General features: G+C 39.9%; 1 protein-coding gene across 1 annotated transcript in view; it reads right to left on the bottom strand.

Moving 5' to 3' along the window:
* Nucleotides 1-11172: 11172 nt before the first annotated feature.
* Nucleotides 11173-19075, bottom strand: part of LRRC8C (leucine rich repeat containing 8 VRAC subunit C) — an 87269-nt gene continuing 79366 nt past the window's right edge. Inside the window, exon 3 of the mRNA XM_024743563.1 lies at nt 11173-17723. Coding sequence (XP_024599331.1) covers nt 15453-17723 — 2271 coding nt within the window. The 3' untranslated portion in view covers nt 11173-15452. The remainder of the gene's footprint in view (nt 17724-19075) is intronic.

Below are 19075 nucleotides of genomic sequence, written 5' to 3'. Positions count from 1 at the left end.
GGATCCTTGGGTCTCCTTTATCTCTTTGGTTCAAGTAAATCCCGCCGGCATGAACTCCCCCTCACTTCCAGGTTGTGTCACCTGGTCAGCTCTGGACAGCAGTCACTATGGGGCGGTGTTTCCTCTAGGTCTGAAAGTGGTTGGAAGAGCAAGGGACTCCCTGGGTGTAGTCAGGGTGAGCATGGGTTACAAAGATGCTTCCACCATGGCAGGCTCACGGGGTCCTGGCAGAACCTGAGCCTCACCCTGAGAGAGGCAGGAAGTGCAAATAAACTAAGAAATGGTACCAGCAGAGGAGGCGGATAACCTCTGGCTTTTCAACCTGTAGCTTTCCCAGTAGGCCTATCAAAGTCCTTGGTTTTGAGAAAAAAAGGGATTCTGCAGAGAGCTAGCCACGTGAAACACCAAGTCCCATTCCCCCCAGGAGGTAGGACAGGAATGCAGCATTGTGAAGAATGGGAAAAGGAAGTTAAATTCTGTGGGCAGGAAAGCTCCACCTTTCCTCTGGGGACGGAAAAAGAGCAAGAGGTCAGACAGGGACACTTGGCTGAGTCCAACCACGTCCTCCTCTGCATCTTCTGGTCTGGACCATCCAGCCCACGTGACTCAAGCCAGCATCCGGGCTCAGCCAGGAGCCGGCCTCGGAGAGGGTGGTCAGATACAAACTGTACATCTTGTTGTGCCCTGAGACCCACAGCACCTCCAAATGAGCACCCCCCAAACCACAAGGGGCAGAGGCAGAGGGGGGAGGTTTTGACTCGAGAATGACACTAAGAACTCAGTTTAATTGAGTGGTTTCCTTTATGACTTTCCAGACTCTAAACAAGGCAAGTTTCCCGCAATCAGCTGGTCTATTAAAAAAATGGCAGCAAAGGAAGAAACTAGGGTGCGAAAGAAGAGGAAGAGGCAGGGACAAAGGAGAATGAGTCTGGGTGGTTTCCCTGAGGTCTCCCATGCCAAGGACAAGTTAAAGCAACACATTACTGTTTAGCCCACACTTGGCTTCTCCTTGCAGCCTTTGGTTTTCTTCAAGACCAACCAGATGGTAGTTTTTTTCTTTTTACAAGGATTTGAAAACAGAGAGGAAGGTCTCAGACAGCCTCTGTAAGATTATCCAGGCTTGGAAAGTAACTGAGGATAGGCTTAAATTCCTTCCTGTTTCCCATTGCCTGAAGGATAAACCAAAGAGCTCTCTGGTGTTGGCGGCATATCCAAGGGACCCTCAAGCTGATCTATCCATCCTTATTTCCCATGCATTTCAATGGCTCTTGATCCTTCCCTGTCCCTAAGACCTCCGATGACAACGTGGGCCTCTCAGGCCTCTGTGCCCACTCAAAAATCTCTTTCCCCACAGTGCTCTCGATTCTTCCTGGGCGTCACCTGCATCAGGACTCGGCTCAGGTTCACCTCCTGAAACCCTTCCTGTCATCAGGTGAATCTGACTGCATCCTCCCTGTGCCCATGTGTAGTGTGAATGGACATCTAGGTGAGCTCTTGGAACACACTGTAGCTATTGGAGACACGGCTGTCATTTCCTACTACATTATGAACTATTTCAACACAGGAATCATATTCATTTTTGAACTTTCAGCATCTAGAACAGTGTCTGGCACCTGGAATGTGCTCAGAAAATGCTGGTTGGTGGAGAAAGCGCCTGTGTTTCCAGAGAAGTACGGTTGGTCCTGTGGATACAGAGGGCTGACTGTTCTACACTATTTTATATGAGGGACTTGAGCATCCATGGATTTTGGTATCTGCTCAGGAGTCCTGGAGCTGTGAAAGGAAAATCAGAATGGCACCAGTGTTGCTAAGAGAGCTCTCTAAATGGAGCTGGAAGGCCACTGAGGAAGTGTGTCTTGTACACATCTCGCCCGCATAGAATCTGAACTTTTGACCACTTATTGTCTTAAATGCAGGCACCCGGAACAACTGCCAGAAACTCACGATGCTTACCCGACCCTTACCTTAAAACAACTGGTGACAGCCTATCCCTTAAGGACAAATATTTCTTTTCTTTTGTCAGAGTACAGCCTCATGGCTTTTGGCTTTATAAGCCCCTGCCTCTTTCTTTTCCCTGGAACACTCTTTTGGCTTTACCTGAATCTGTCTCCCAAAATGCAATTCTTCAGACCCCAAATAAACATTTTTCCTATTTGTAGCCTTCTGGGCTTTTTTGGTCCACAGAACCAGTCCCCTACAGATATCTAGGGACGACTTAACTGCATTTACACGTCTGCTACACCACTCATCATGCTGCCCAATGGTAACTGCTTACCTGTGGCTCTCCTGGGATGCTTCAGCTCCTTGAGGGCAAAAGACAATGCCTTTGAGACGATGCCTGGCACATTCTAGGTGCTAAATAAGTGTTGACTTTAGGAAACTGTGCAGTATTGTAGGCTACTTTTTACATTATCCAGAGCTCAGTACATAGTCATAATAACACAAGCAAATTTCTTGAGTGCAGGCATTGAGCTAAGCACGTCTTACACATTACACAACTAATCATCACAACAGCCTTAAAGATGGGTACCCCTCCCCCGCCACCCTCCACTGTATGATGAGGAGACTATGACTCAAGGAACTAAGGGATTTGCTCTAATATGCACATCAGGACAGTGGCAGAGATGAGATGTAAACTCTGGTTTGAATTCAGATGCTATGAGGCAGCCAGCATTTGGGCTCTAGCCCTTCCTCCCCATATCTCCAGTTACCTTTCAGCATCCGAACTTCCAAGAAAAGGGAACAAGCCTTCCTTCTCGAATTCTACCCACTTCTCACAGCCCCCACTAACTGCTCTCCATATAGCTAACCAGCCACTTGGTTGATTGCATTGTTACTACATTGTCATTCCATTTTACTTTCTGGATATCAAACTTCAGGTTGTATCATAGAGACCTTGAAAATAGCTATGACTTGTGGCTGAGGGTGCAAGAATGGAATACTATGCAGCCACAAAAAGGGATGAAATCATGCCATTTGCAGCAACATGGATGGACCTAGAGATTATCGTACTAAGTGAAGTGAGTCAGCCAGAGAAAGACAAATACCATATGATATCACTTATATGTGGAATCTAAAATATGACACAAATGAACATATTTACGAAACAGAAACAGACTCGCAGACATAGAGAACAGACTTGTGGTTGCCAAGGGGGAGGGGGAGTTGGGGAGGGATGAATTGGGAGTTTGGGATGAGCAGATGCAAATTACTATATACAGAATGGATAAACAACAAGGTCCTACTGTACAGCACAGGGAACTATATTCAATATCTTGTGATAAACCATCCTGTGATGAAAGAACATGAAAAAGAATGTATATATATTTGTATAACTGAATCACTTTGCTGTACAGCAGAAATTAACAAAACATTATAAATCAGCTATACTTCAATAAAATAAAGAAAAAGAAGAAATTTACAACTCAGTAAGGACAGACTTGGTACCAGCATTAGGATATATAACATCTTAGTACTTCCTGAGAAGGGCCAAAATATGGATATCTTTAACATAAACAGAGGCCAGAGAGTTTACATTAACTTTCCCAAAGTCATACATCAGGTAAATGGTGAGTGAGGATTTGAATTCACGTTGGATTCCAGGGCCTGTATTGGAAATGCAGGTCAGGCCTAGATTGTGGTAGATCTTGAAAGGAAGTCTAAGACTGTATTAAGAAGACAGCGAGAAGGTTTTTGAACAGAGGAGCAATAAGATCAGAGCTACACTTTGGAAAACTAGTCTAGTAATGGAGAAGAGAAAGTGAGGGTGGAGGCACCAGAGGTCTGTGGCGAGACCGTTTAGGAGGCTGTTGCCACGACTAGTTATGCTTAGATGAGCTTTGCTCTCAGACACATTAAGGTGTGTCTTGAGATGACAGGACAAGTGGAAATGCCCAGAAGCTAGCTGGAGGTGAGAGGCAGAAGAGAAGTGGTAATCAGAGGCAGAGATCTGGGAGTGGCTACAGAAAGGCTGCAGACAAAGCCCTGAAAGTGAATGAGGTCACCAGTGTCTGGGCTAAGAAGGAAGGGGGCCAGAGGAGTGAGGATTAAGCTTGGAGATTTGGCATTTTCAGAGCGAAGGAGAAAGGCAGGACATTTTGAAGACAGGAGGAATAGTCAAAGAGGTGCAGCTCAGAGCAACGACTTGTAACAAACTGGCTGATAAGACAACTTAACAACAGACATGAGAACTCCTCTTATGGGATGGAAGTGTGTTGAGAAAAACTGTGATAAGCTGCCAGGGTGACAGGGGTGAGAGCGAGGATGTAGATAGCGGGAGAACGTTAAACTACCCGGTGCTGGAAGTGAGGAACTTGAGATTAGGGCTGTGGTGGAGCAGAGAAAAGACCAGAGGGCTGGGGAGAGGGAAGGATGGGTGTGGGGAGGGGGGAGGGGGAGGGGTGATAAGGAAAGTAGAGGGGATGGCCAAGTCTCTTCGTAGACCGGCTGAAGGGCTGTTACAAAATTAGGGCCCTAAAGTGGCTTTCATGAATGCTCCCAACCTTCGTTAAAATCTGAAATGCACCGAAGCCTGGTGTGTGCACTGGGGAAAATAAAGGAACGTGCAGATGGTCTTTCAGGTGTAGAACAGGGATCAAACAGGGGGAACAGTGAGTATGAGTGGAAGATATTCTATAGAAACAGAGGTTCTGAGCCAGTGGCCTGAATCCATAACCATACCAGAAATTTGTGAACTTTGGGGAGGACACTGGACTTCCAAAGGGCATGGAATGGGGGAATAGCCAATTTCATCTAAATCTTGAGACATTCAGACTCCAGCTGACACCTGTGGTACAACCTTATGGTGGAAGACATGCCCTTCAATAGTTATTCCTTCTGAATGAACTAAATATGCTGGCGGATTTTAGAGAGTGAACATGAGCGAGGAGAGCCCTCAGTGAACTGGTTTGGAGATTCAGTAGGATGCAGGGAGAACACAGATCTTAAGGCAGCATTACATAGACAGCTCACATCAGCTGTAGCAGGGTAGGCTGCCCAGCTGTGAGTCATTAGTTTAAATTGTCTGCTGGAGAACATCTCTGGGACTTTTCTGGTCCATTTGCTCATGAGTGATTGTTTCCTAGAAAACTTTTCCAGCCCCCAAATGTTCTTCCTGAGCTAGAAGAATAGGACCTAACAGATAAGGCTGCTGCAAGCAAGGGGTCAGAGGTTTCAGAGATCTGTTCTTGCTGCCTGTCCCGCAGTCACTGTGAGGGTTTGTCAGGAAGGGAGCTAGGGAAGGAGACAGCTTCTGTGCCTGGAAAAGAACGGAAGCTGAGGAACTTGGCTAAGGGACCACGGCAGGGCTCTGCACTTTCCCCCACAGACACTGGTAAGACTTTTCCTCTTATTAATCTGTGTAAGTAACAGACCCAGGGAGTATGCATGTTTGTGTACACATGCATCCCTGAGCAACTGAGGAAATTTTGGCTGGGAGAAACATATGATAATCAAATAAAATTTCTGAAAGCACCTTACTTATACCCTGTCAAAAAGTTGACGATTTTTAAGATGTGATTCAATAAAATGATATGATGGCTTTCTTCCAGTTATTTCAAAAGAGTTATTCTACCAGGCTCTTCCAGCTTGCCCAAAGAAATTAGAAACAACAGGAGTGAAGAAAATACTAGCTTTCTCAATTCTCTGGTTTTTTACAGTAATCACCAGATATGCTGAAAGATTGTATGAAGTTTCTGAGTGTACTTGGCCTTTATGGATTTTGTGTTTCTTAGCTAAAATTGCTCGTGAACATCAGTTATGGAGAGGTGCTGCCCAATGGTTGAAGAGGATGGTGTATATAGTGTGACAGGTTATATTTTTCACAGGTGCCTCAACACTATCTCCGGCTCCACATATGCTTCTTAAATGTGACATGGACACTCCTCCCATTGAAAGGTGGGGGTCCGTGTCCCCTCTCCTCTGCCCTTGAACTGGACAAGATTTACAGCTATTTCAACCAATGGCAGAAGTGATATCATAAAGTGTGAGGCAGTGTACTTTCTGGCTGTTGGAATAGTCGCCTCGGAACCCTAAGCTATCATCTAAGATCTCTGACTACCCTGAAGCTGACATCCTGTGAGGAAGCCCAGGCCGTATGGAGAGGCCCATCTGAGGTTCCAGCCAACAGCGAGACTCAAATGCCAGACATGGGAGTGAAGATGTCTCCAGAAGATTCTAGCTTCCAGTCACCGAGTCTTCCCAACTGAGGTCCCAGACATCATGGAGCCGAGATAAGCTGCCTTTGCTGTGCCCTTTCCGAATTCCCTGTCCACAGAATCTGGGAGTGTAAAAAATAATTGTTTCACCCTATTAAGTTTTGGGGTGGTTTGTTACAAGGCAATAGTAACTGGTACAGATATGAAACCAGGAGCCCTATATGGTCCCCGAGTCCTCCTGAGATAGAGATCTGGGAGTGGCTACTTTGTGGAAGAGTTAGAGCTTCTTGGAATACTATTTGAAAACCTCTGGACTAACCAAGGGCTCCAAATTCTGTGTTTCTAAGAAACCTGGAATTTAATAGCTTTATCAAGAAAGAGAATTGTCTCATTCAGTGTTATGAACTGAATTGTGTCCCCCCAAAAGATGAAGTCCTAACCCCCGGTACCTGTGAATGTGAACTTACTTGGAAATAAGGTCTTTGCAGATTATCGACTTAAGATGGCAGCATCAGGGTGAGCTCTGATCCAATATTCTGTGTCCTCATAAAAAGGAGAAGTTTGGACACAGAGACAACACACACACAGATAATGCCATATGAAGATGAAGGTAGAGATTGGGTGATGCATCTATCAGCAAGGATTACCAAAGATTGCCAACAAACCATAGACTTATGGAACAGATTCTCCCTCACAGCCCTCAGAAGGAACCAACTCTGCTTTCACTTTGATCTAGAACTGTGAGACAATAATTTTGTTTGTTTAAGCCACTCAGTATGTGGTAGTTTGTCATGGCAGCTCTGGGAAAATAATACATTCGAGAAACAGTTTGAACAGGAATGATAGTCCTTTATAGCTCCAGGGTCCTCAGATAATGCAAGTTAGGCTTCTTGATTCATTCAGCAATATCTTTTCAAGGTCCATCTCATAGAAGTCACAATGGGAAGCACTTTAGAAAAGTACAAAGACAAATTAAGCCTTGGTTTCCACAATCATTGGAACACCAACTCTGGAAGGAGAGATATGATAAGTCCTAAAATAACCATAGTACAAGTGATAAGTGCCCTAGATAATGAGGCATGTAGAAAGTGTTAAGAGAAATTCTAAATAAGCCTTAAAATTCTTTTAAAAAGTCTCAGTGATCTTAGTATAAGTAGAGCCAAAATTAGATTTGGATGGACAGAGTTGAAGGTAGAAGGGGCATTTCTATGAATGTCTAACACTCAGTGGCTAATTGATTAAAGTACATAGGTAAAGTATAACTCCGTTATTGTCAGGTCTATTTAAAGCATTTATAGAGTCCTAGGTACATTTTTGTATAATGATTGTTTCCTCCCTGTACACATAAGAAAAAAATGTGTATGAGTCTAAACATTTTAAAACAACCTAGAATGCAACTTCTGTCTTACAAGCATTTACTACAAGGTTTTAGAGCCAACTTTCAGGCATTTTTGATGCAAGTTCTTTTTTTTGTTTTTTGTTTTTTAGTTTTTATTGGAGTGTAGTTGATTTACAATGTTGTGTTAGTTTCAAGTGTACAGCAAAGTGACTCAGTTATACATATACATATATCCACTCTTTTTTTTAGATTCTTTTCCCATATAGGTCATTACAGAGTACTGAGTTGAGTTCCCTGTGCTGTACAGTAGGTTCTTATTAGCTATCTATTTTATATATAACAGTGTGTATATGTCAATCCCAATCTCCCAATTTATCCCTTCCTCCATCTATCCCCTGATGCAAGTTCTTGATCAGATTTATAATTAAAGCTCTCAATAGTCACTAGTAGTTTCTTTTTAAAAAATTATTTTTATTTGTTTTATTATATAAGTTTCTGAGTTAGAAAAAGTTATTTGAAAATAATGGTCTAGTTAGTTTTCCATACTTGAGATTTGATTGTTTTCACATCGTTGGTAGAACTGAAGGGCAACAAATCAGCCTGAAGTTTAGAAAGTGTACTGAGCATCCTTTATCAGGAGGTTCCCCGTTGACTCACACCTCTACTCCCCATACTACCCCACAACAAACAAAAGCCTTATGTAATATACATCAGGTATTTAATCCCTCTGACATTTTTCATATTTCCCATTTGAAACCAATTCAGTTTCTTTAAGAGGTTATCTGGACTTAAAATATTTATGTAGCTAAATGTTTTGACTGAGTAGTTTTGACTGAAGCTGAATCTCTAGTTTTCAATTTCACAAGCAGAAACTCATTTTAAACATTTCCTCACTTCTCGTAATAACCTAGAATAGAAAATAATCTTAAAATTACATATATATATATATATATATATATATATACATATATATATATATGAAGTACTTTCCTGTACACATGAAGCTAACACTACAACGTAAATCAACTATACTTCAATTAAAAAAAAAGCAAAGGGGAAAAATACTAAAGTTAGGGCAGTCAACATCCTGTCTTTGTTTCTGGATGCATAAAACACCTAAACCTGTTAGCCTGCTGATACTGTTAAGGCTTAGAATGTGACTCCCAAGAAAATATGCAAGTTGCATCACCAGAGGCTAGAACCTGGGGAGAATTAAGAAGAAACCTTGAATAAATAATAAGTCCTGAATAAAGTCTTCCTTACCATTCTAACAAGTATCAGATTAATTTTTTCTTTAACACCACTTAGAGGTCATTAATGTACATGGCCTCAGGTTTTTGTTGAGATTGGCTACATCATAAAGTATTTTTCATAAAGCAATTTAACTCATTAAGAAATATAATTTATACATACAACTCAATGGGCATAAATGGAACACATCAACTATTTCATGAACTTGTGGACATTTATTTCTCAAACTTACAATGATTGTAGCTTCACATTTTGCATTGATTTTATTTATACTTGGACTGAATCAGCCTGAGATATTGAAAGCTGTTCAAATGTTACTTAGAGTTTTTTTTTTTTTTTTTTTGCGGTATGCGGGCCTCTCACTGTTGTGGCCTCTCCCGTTGCGGAGCACAGGCCCCGGACGCGCAGGCTCAGCAGCCATGGCTCACGGGCCCAGCCACTCCGCGGCATGTGGGATCTTCCCGGACCGGGACACGAACACATGTCCCCTGCATCAGCAGGCGGACTCTCAACCACTGTGCCACCAGGGAAGCCCCTAGAGTATGATTTTAACAAAATTATTCCACATAATCTATGTGAAATTAAAACGGAATCCCAAGAACCTTGTAATTCAGATTGAAGAAATGCAATTTTTTCCTATACCAAAATCTCTGCTGAATAGTTGATTTTTTTTTTTCTTAGAAGAACTATGGAGGAGATATAAAATGCAAAACTTGCATGTTGCCTCTTTGTGTCACTTTCCCCAAGATCTGTATTACATGAAACTAATAAGAATGGAACTAAATACTTTTTTAATGGTGCTGTCTAAATGTAACCTGAGTTGAAATAAAATTAATTCCACAACAAGGACCTACTGTATAGCACAGGGAATTATATTCAATATCTTGTAATAACCTATAACATAAAAGAATCTGAAAAAGAATATATCTGTATATATTTATATCTGTATATCTGAATCACTTTGCTATATACCTGAAACTATCACAACATTGTATATTAACTATTCTTCAATTAAAAAAATTAATTCCTTAAGTGTTTAAAAAAATAAAGTCCATCTTCTAATTGTTCCCAAACTTTACAAAAGAAGAATCCCTGAATCAAAATAATCAGAATGGTCATTTCCGTTCAGATGTTTGGTAATAAAATCTTTGCCTAATGTTGTGTTTTTTATGCAAAATCTCCAAACTCTGAAAATACTTCATCACTTATGGTATGCCTGATCACATAAATGTTTACTTGTACCTTGCTTTGTTCAAAAACGTTTAAAACGTTTTTGACGTTTTAACGTTTTTAACGTTTTAACGTTTAAACGTTAAAAACGTTTAAATATGAAATCTAAAGTATAGCCTGTATTCAAAGATTTACACACAAAAATAATGTAGCTTATTTTAGTGAAAAAGCTTTTCACTTTTTCCTACTTGGATATTTAGGATGACATTCAAATGTACATTCAGAAATACGCAGGCCTTATGCTATGGCTATTTAAGTATCCCACTGAGTCTAAAATTGGCTTTAGTGACTACTCTCCTCATATACCTCTCCATCCAAATCAAAGTGCTTATCTTATATCTTGCTAGGCAACAATAATGAATAACTGAATCAATCTAGTTAATTTCGGTGTTTATCTCAATATTCTGTACAAATGAAAGGACTGGAAGATGGGGCAGTGGAAGGTGGCAGTGGACAAGAGACTTTTTCTTATGTGCATATTACACTGAAATCACCAGATGTCTCTAATCTGCTGCCCATCTCAGTTCTTGTCTCCATAGTTTCTCCAGAGCTCTCACATACTCCTTCCTAAGTTTCTGATACACACATTCGCAAGGCCTCTCTCACCACACTCACAATCTTTCCTCATCTCAACAGTTCTTCTCCAAAGGATTATCAGTAAAATAACTGAGTCATAAATAACTATAGAAAAATATGTAAAGTGACAATTTAGCTTCGAAATTTACCCGTCACAATTTTCTTATGCATAAGTGGTACATAAAGTTTTCTTATAAAGGGCTTCCCTAAGCCTGGGGTGTATGTGTTTAACTAGGGGAGGCCTTCTGGTTGTACAGAACCATTCTGATTTCTTTAATGACAATCATTACCATAAAAGTATTTACTGAAAGCTGGGCTGGACAGCCATTGTACAATCTGATCTGGCAAACGCACAGAAACTGCACTCCAGATTACACAGTAAGGCACTAATTACCCAAATGAAACTCCAGGGGCACCTTGGGGAGATGCAGTACAGAGAATTAAGGAAGGAAATAATTGGTCACAATTGCAGAAACTAGCTAAATACAAAGTGAAAGAATGCATGCAGCCTATTTCCTGCAGAGTACAGGAAGCCTTAATAACAGAATATGCAAAAATACAAGAGAAATCCAAAAGAGAAACATGATTTCTACAAATGAATAAGAAAGGGACCAATCTCAATTTTAAATTACAAAAATGACTTTATTTTCTGTTCCTATGTACTACATAGCCGAATAACCTTAAGACATTGCATCATGAGTTTACACTATGACAAATCAACTTTCAAGCATTTTCTTGACAGTCTTAGAGGTTTTGCCAGCATTTGACACAATCTGAACACATAAAGCGAGAGAAAACAAGCAGCAGAAGGAAAACTAAGTGACCACGTAAGGCATTGAGTTTCAACCCTAGTAAAAATATTCATTAAATAGGCAGAATCGTATGGGAGAGGGAATGGTATTCAGCAGAAAGCAAATTTATTCCACATCTGAAACCACGCATAGGGACTGTTATTTAACATGGCCAAGAAATTAAGTTGTTCGAAGTTATATACCCCTTTTTAAGGTCTTCTAAATAAAAAAAATTCCTTGGGGTGGGAGGAGACCCTCTTCCCTCACCCCAAAAGGAATTCAAGGATGTTACCTTTATCAGTGAAAGGCTCTGGGAAGATGGAGTAAGAGTGGACAGCTAGTTTGGAAGGATGGTATGTAATTGTATTAGAAGCATGTCACTGAGGCCTAAATCTGAAAAATCAATGGCACGTCTGGTCGAGACTGTCCAGGCTTTCTGGACAACGTATCTGAATAGACAAGAAAAAAAGTGAGAAAATCTTACCGACCCTTGAGGCATTCCCCTCACTAATAACTGTGCTGTTTTGCTATGTACCCTGAGTTCTTGAGATCCTACCAAAAATGTGAATCGCTTGAATGGCATTATCACATTCAGGATTTATAGGAGAATGTAAATTGAATCTTAATTTAGTCTCTAAACACAAATGGAAATTGTTTTGAGGTTTATCTTATCTATTCACTACTACATATTGCTGACAGTTTTCATAAAGACGGATCATGAGTGTTCACTGTTTTAGTGACTATATCATTACTACTGATCAGGTGTTTGGTATGAAATTAGATTAGAGAGTAAAGTACTCCTTAAAAATTGGACTTTTCTTAGAATTAGGAACATAAACAACAGCAAAACCCTTGGGGGAAATGATAACAAGAGATGTAAAGATTTTTTCTTCTCTTTCTTATAACAGAAATCATAAGATAGCATATTGCAGAAATGTAGACTTTCCTCATCCCAAGTTACCCAAGGAAGATTCCAGGTTGCTTAAGCCCCTCTCTATAAAGATGGCTTCAGAGGCAGATAAAGAGGCACCTCTAAATGACCAAAGTATTCACAGCAGGCTTATGTCCCAAGCCTTTCTGAAAAAGCAGTGCCTGCACACAGGATGCCATGGAAATTGTTAGAACTCATTACAATAGCTACATTGGAAACCTAAGGCAGAGAAAGGTGGGTGAACGAACAATCAGAAAATTTACCAGTGTAAATAACAGGTTTCACCGTATCAAGAACATTTATATTAAAAGTGTTGTATTAAAAACAAAACAAAGTGAAAACCCAACATATAACTAGTTTTCTGAGATGTGGTCTTCTTAGGTGAGTTCCACTGGGATATACTTAGATGCTTTGTTTCAACCAGACCACCTCCAGACAACTGTCTGTTCTACACTTAACCATTAAAACTGACCAAAAAGCATACTCACTATGGGTGTCCAATAGCCATAGGATTTAAGGGTACATATGATGCTTTTATATTTACATAAGCTGTTTCTCATGAGTCTTATAGAAGTTGGAGAAATAGAGCTAGTTGTTCCTTTTTAGCAAGAGCACTTGTAAAAATACGAAAAGGATTGGGTTAATACCCCTTTTAACACTGAGTTGATTCATTAAAGAACTTTAGAAAAGTCAGCAGTTCATTTACCTGAGTTTCCCAGTTAAAGGCTAAAGAGTAATTTAATGCTTTTCACTTAAGAATGTGAACAAAAATATACAATATTAAAAAGGGTCAGGGTCAGAAAATTTAGACTCAAGATGAAGTCTGAACATTTTGAATTTTTATAAAATCTAACAGAAACATCTATGAATTTTCCTTCCTAGTTAAACCAGAAAGTCATAGAACTATACTGATTTACTGGATGTTATTTAGAACTTAGGTTAGGGGTCAGCCTGTGAAATAATTAAGAAAGTGAATCAAATTCTTTTGGCATTTTGAGCAAATTGTCACAAAGACTAATTATTAGTTACTTCATTTATGAACACATATGAGATTATGAGTTAACACCAGATAAAGATTTCAGCATAAATATGATTTTTAACCTGAATAGGTCCCTTTTAAGGGTGATACAGAAAACAACTATAAATTTTATCCAGAAAAATAGTGCACCTAGTGTTTTACCAGTAGTTATCAAAGCTCACCTTGCAACAGGGTCATGCTCAGCCATGGACAACCTTCCAGGTTTGTTTGTTTAAAACAGGTAGCGCTATGTTTCTAAATATAACACATTGTTCATAATCAGGATCCTAACAACATTCTAGAATTGAATATTTTATCCTACAAGAAATATAACCATGTTACTATTTTAAACATTTTGTTTCAATTCCAGGGCAAAATAAACCAGCTATACAAAATCACCATTGTAACACTTAAACACAGAGCAGAGACAGCAAAGCATTTTGGTCTACATGATTCAATTATTAAATAAATGAAAAGCATCTCTTCCCCAAATCCTTTACCCCACGAAGTATCATAACATTTAAAACACAGTTGAGGTACATATATCTGCTGAGTAGTTCCCATAGCTGTGTTCCATGTATGACTCAAAGTAGCATTAAACAAAGTCACCAGGATCAAGGGGTAGATTTTAAAAGCAGCATCTTGAAACCCCAAACCATCTTTCTATTTTTCTTCGTTAAGTCACAAAACTTCCTTAGGTCAGACTAGGGTTCCGAAAACAGTGTGAATTTGGAGCATAAAACAAAATTCCCTTGATAGGTAGCACTGGTCCTGGATTGAGGGCACAAACAGTGCTTTCATTTTCCTGTTCTATACAGCTTAATAGTCAGTGAAAACTTGTGCCCAAGACCCATACTATGTTGGATGTTTAAGTACAGAGATAAATAAAACTTGGCTAACCACCAGGCAAAAATTATTTCTATCTACTTAGAGATTTATTCACACTTAAAAAAGAAAAAAAAAAAAAGGAACAGAACCATTTTAGATGAGATACTTTTTTTTAAGCCAAAGAGAGCAGACTTTCTGTGCTTGCATCACTAACATTTGCAGCAAGGACAGGCTTGAGGGAGATAGATTTATATACGTACATATATGTGGATTATTTCGTGTAACAGGCAGAATTTGAATAGAGATCCCCACTTCCACACTACCCAGAGGAACCAGTGTGCCTGCCTGGAGTGCATCAGCTCTTTAGCAGAGTGCTTTAGTAGCACATTTTTTTTTCTTCCATCGGATGTATTCACGTATCAAGATATCAAAGATGATTAAGTTACTAAAAAACAGGCTTCTGATTTTTAAATTTAATTACCTATTTTAATTAAAATAAATTAGAATTTCTAAGGTTGTTCACCAGTACTACATACAATATTGATATTAAATGGGAGGAACCTCTGTATTTCCTTTTCAATGATATTTTTTAAATGTTGGTAAAAATGCAAATCAGTTAAATTATAAATGACCAATTCAAGCAAGCTGACCACAGGAGATTATTGTCTTTACTCACTTACAAAATCCTTGCCTAAGGATAAATAACTGTCAGGTATGTGAAACAATAGAATTTAGGGCTCTGTTGGAGGCAAGGGGAAATTTCGAAAATAATAGTCTATGACAATGCCCTTATGTGAGTTTACACCCCAGAGAAGTATTTTCTATAGAATGAAATACTTGGCCAATGAAGAAGGCAGCTGGAATGAAAATAACTAGCACAGATTCCTTGGTACACATACAATGAAAACAAAAGTAAGGACCCTGTACAGGTGTAAACAAGCTAAAAATGACCTTGGCAAAATATCTTCATGGATTTAAAAAACACCAAAAGCATGCAACTTAAAGTTCCCTTCCCTTCACAAGAATGAACTGAAAAACCAAAACAAACAAAACAACCAAAACAAAAAAACAGACGGAACCATCTGTTTCTGTCAGTAGAAAACAGTAATAGATACATTAGGTTCCAGGACAAATAAAACTTTAAAATATTAATATTGAAAAAATACAATTAACTTTTTATTAAAAATACATACTCCTTACTCAGTCTTTGTGTACATTTTGTTTTGTGTGAAAAAGAAAAAAATAATAAAATAGGAAAGGCATTAAGACTACCTAATTATTTATACTGTATTTGGTAGAAGCATGTTTCAGTCAAACTTTAAACAAAAATAAGTTATTCTGTTTTCATTTGCTCCCGGACATCAGAAGGCAGGGTTTCAAACAGAGCATCTTCTACAACTAAACCAGCTCGCTTCAGAGCCCGACAGTCGCCCAGTTCGGGAGGGAGAATTTCAAAGTGATTGCCTTTGACATCTAAATAGGAGAGAAATAGTAAATTTCCAATTTTTGGTGAAAGTACTGATAGGCTGTTTTTCCCAATCTTCAGAGTTTTGAGTTTCTTACAGAAATAGAGTTCATCTGGAAGGCTCTCCACTTTGTTACAAGTGATGGAAAAATACTGTAAACTTTGTAGAACTCCGATCTCAGGCGGGATAAATCTAATGTCATTGTAGGACAAGTCCAGGTATCGGATCTTGTTGCATAGGAAGAGATGGGAAGGCAGCACCTCTATTTTATTGTGACTAAAGAAGAGGCGCTCCAGGCTGGTGAGTTTCTTTATATGCTCTGGGATGTAGGTGATGCTGTTATACCACAGTTTTAGCACTGTCAACTTTCTCAAGTGCTGGAAGCTAACGATCTCTTCTATAGACTTCAGATTATTTTCCTTGAGGTCCAATTCCTGGAGGCTAAGCAGGCTGAACACGGCGTGAGGAATGCGCTCCAGGTCACAGTGGACCAGCTCCAGCTCTGTCAGATTGGTCATCTTCTTCAGATTGTTAAGCATCACCAGCTTGGTGCCATCGTTGTGTATGCACATCTTCTGGAGATGGCTGGAAACATCAACCACTGCCTGTGGGATTTTGGAAACATTGCTTTTGATAGAGAGAATTTTAAGGCTTTTGAGATCCCGCAGAGACTCAAGGGTGATATTTTTGTAAATATCGTGACTTAGAGAGCCAACCAGGTAGAGCTCCTCCAGGTTCCGGAGGCCATACATCCAGGGGGGCAGCTCCCTCATATCATCAAACTTGACGCTCAAGACCTTGAGGTTCTCCTTCAGGAAGGAGAGCGCCGCGCTGTGGATTTTGACCGAGCATTGGTGCAGAGAGAGCTCCTGGAGATTGTCTAGCTGTGCAATGGTGGCTGGTATCATGACATTCTTAATGATTTCAAGTTTTAGAGACTGCAACTCCGTGATTTCAAAAACAGTGTCTGGAAGGCCAGAGAGCATGATGAGAGGCAATTCCAGGCGGTTATGGGCATTCGTCTGCAGCTTCTGCCTCAGTTTATCCGGAGTCCACTCGTTGTTTAAGTTCAGCTGCTTTAATTTGTTTTCACTCACTTCAGATAGGAACACTGCAAATCTCTTGGAATACAGAGGGTCGTACTGATCTATCATATGAAGCATAAAAGCAAAGTCATTTTTCACGTCTGGAATATCATCAATTCCAGTTTCCTGCCGGACGTACTCAAAAGAGTACTCCCTCAGAGAACGGTAGAACAGCCAGTATAAGGTATAAAGGCACGTCAATCCGTAGATACTTACAAAGCACAAGTAGCAAAAGGAGAGTTTCGAGAACAAGTGTGCCATGGTGTGATTGCAGGAAAAGTTCTTATATCCAGTCATGTCCTGAATGTCAACATTGCAGTCCACTGTAAATTGGACTTTGGAAACCAGGGCGCTATTATATGCAATGATGATTAGGAATTTTATAACCTTAAGTACAGTCTGACGAACATACATAGCGTATAATATATCACCTTCTTCTACGTGCAGCCTGAACTTCTTCACCTTCTCAAATAAAGCCTTCGCTTGCTCACCCTCCTTCTTATCTAGAGCCCCTGCAGTGGATTTGTCAACCACAAACTTCTCAGGAATTGACTTTAAAGACTGAGAGTTGACCAGGCCGCCTTCCGGACCAGACGGGGTGGCGTTGGACCTGCTCACGTTCTTCCTGTTGTCCTTTTCTTCTGAGTCCTCCCCAGACACTTCAGATAAAGCCCGTGTGGTCCAGGGAGAGTCAAAACACTTCCCCAGGATTGAGATGAAATGTTCTATTTTGGAGCTGGAACCAGGGAATTTGAACCAAAAGTTGCTACAGAGCATGAAGACCAGGGTATGGATGAGGACAAGGTAAGGGAAATACTTGGCGTACCAGTGGAGGGCTCGCTCATAGCACATCTGGTTAATGAAGCTGTACTGCTGAAGGTCCAAATCTGTCTTCAGTCCTTTCATTTCCACAGTGACTGGGTTAGTGGGAGACGGTTTCGGTGGAGGCAGGGGGGTGGTACTGGCCACTGCTTGAGAGACATTCGAAACGGAAGACTGGTTCTGAGAAGCCTGCACTCTCTTTGGAAGGCAGATTATCTTGTCTTGCATGACCTGAAACAAAGAAATAATCTTTTCAAATTCTATTACTCAAAGAGCTTTCATAATGTCATTAGGGCGAAGAAAGCAGCAATACCAGCCAATAAATGTCCACTTCCTTTGCCTGGAGAATACAATGTTCAATTCCAGCACCGAGATTTTTATCCTTAGCCCACATGTTGGAAAAATGAATTGCATCAATATACCTTTGCTCACCATGTCTAACTCAGGACACAGAACACAGCGGTTTTTTTAGGACACAGAACGATTCACAACAAAATAAATAGTTAAAGAACATTCATGTATTTAAAAACATTTGCATTTCTTCTCGCACTGAAGCCTAGGAGAATCAGTCATTGGTCTGGGAAACACATCCTCTTATCAGACTCAGTCTTGAATTGGATGGCTCCCAAGACTGATATTAGTTTCTGTATGAGAAGCATTAAAAGGAGGAAATACGGGAGAAATTCCCATCTTTATTGTTTCCCCTTTTCTTTCTATCCATACCTTAGACATGCATAGATGAACGTGAATGGTTTTAATAAAATGGGAATTTACTAAGCTTTTGTAAAAACTATTTCTTCAGAGAGAGATGACAAAATACAGAAATGTTCGATAGTAAAATAGTTATGTCTAAACTTGCTGCTTTTCACACAAAATATTACATCAACTTCTATCCCTCTACGAATGCTTCAGCTTGTTGAAAAGAATATTAAGCCCTAAGAATGTCCAGCAGTCTCATAAGATTGCAGTTTGGGTAAGAGAGAACACATTCTTTCTGAAGATGAGGTAGGATGAGGCAAAATACTCCTTGAATCAACCTGGAGGAATCATCCCCAGGAAGAAGTACACGTAAGTGGAATCATCTGGACAATAAGCAAACATTTCAGAGAAAGAATAATAACCAAGAAATTGATGGTAATAACATGGAATTAATAATGCAGGGGAAGTCTACTTGTACCTTATTAGATCAAATGGCTGAAACTCCATAGTGTATAATGATTTTGCAACAGCAAAGCTCTTTATGTTGATTCTAGAAGTAGAAACTGACTCTATTACAAAGTAGACTGCTATGGCATGAGAATATGACCATAACCTGGTGACATGGGAGATATAGCCCCATAGAGAGAAGTATTTACAAGGTTTGACAATGCAGTGGAGCACCCAACACTTAGCTGAGTGTCTGATACATAGGAGACCATCAGTATTTGCTGAGAAAGTGAATGAATCTAGAACTGACACTAGTCCTTCCAATTCAGAGTTGCATAGGTCTGGGTGTAGACCACACGTCTCCTAGGGATGAAGATAAGGATGGTGATTATAGTGATGACAGCAACAAACTTTCTGTTGTATTTAATACGCAATCC

The sequence above is a fragment of the Neophocaena asiaeorientalis genome, unplaced genomic scaffold (assembly GCF_003031525.2).
Source record: "Neophocaena asiaeorientalis asiaeorientalis breed wild unplaced genomic scaffold, Neophocaena_asiaeorientalis_V1.1 scaffold317, whole genome shotgun sequence".
NCBI classification, from domain to species: Eukaryota; Metazoa; Chordata; class Mammalia; order Artiodactyla; family Phocoenidae; genus Neophocaena; species Neophocaena asiaeorientalis.
The sequence above is the reverse complement of the archived record's forward strand: the minus strand, read 5'-3'. Positions and strand labels throughout refer to the sequence as shown.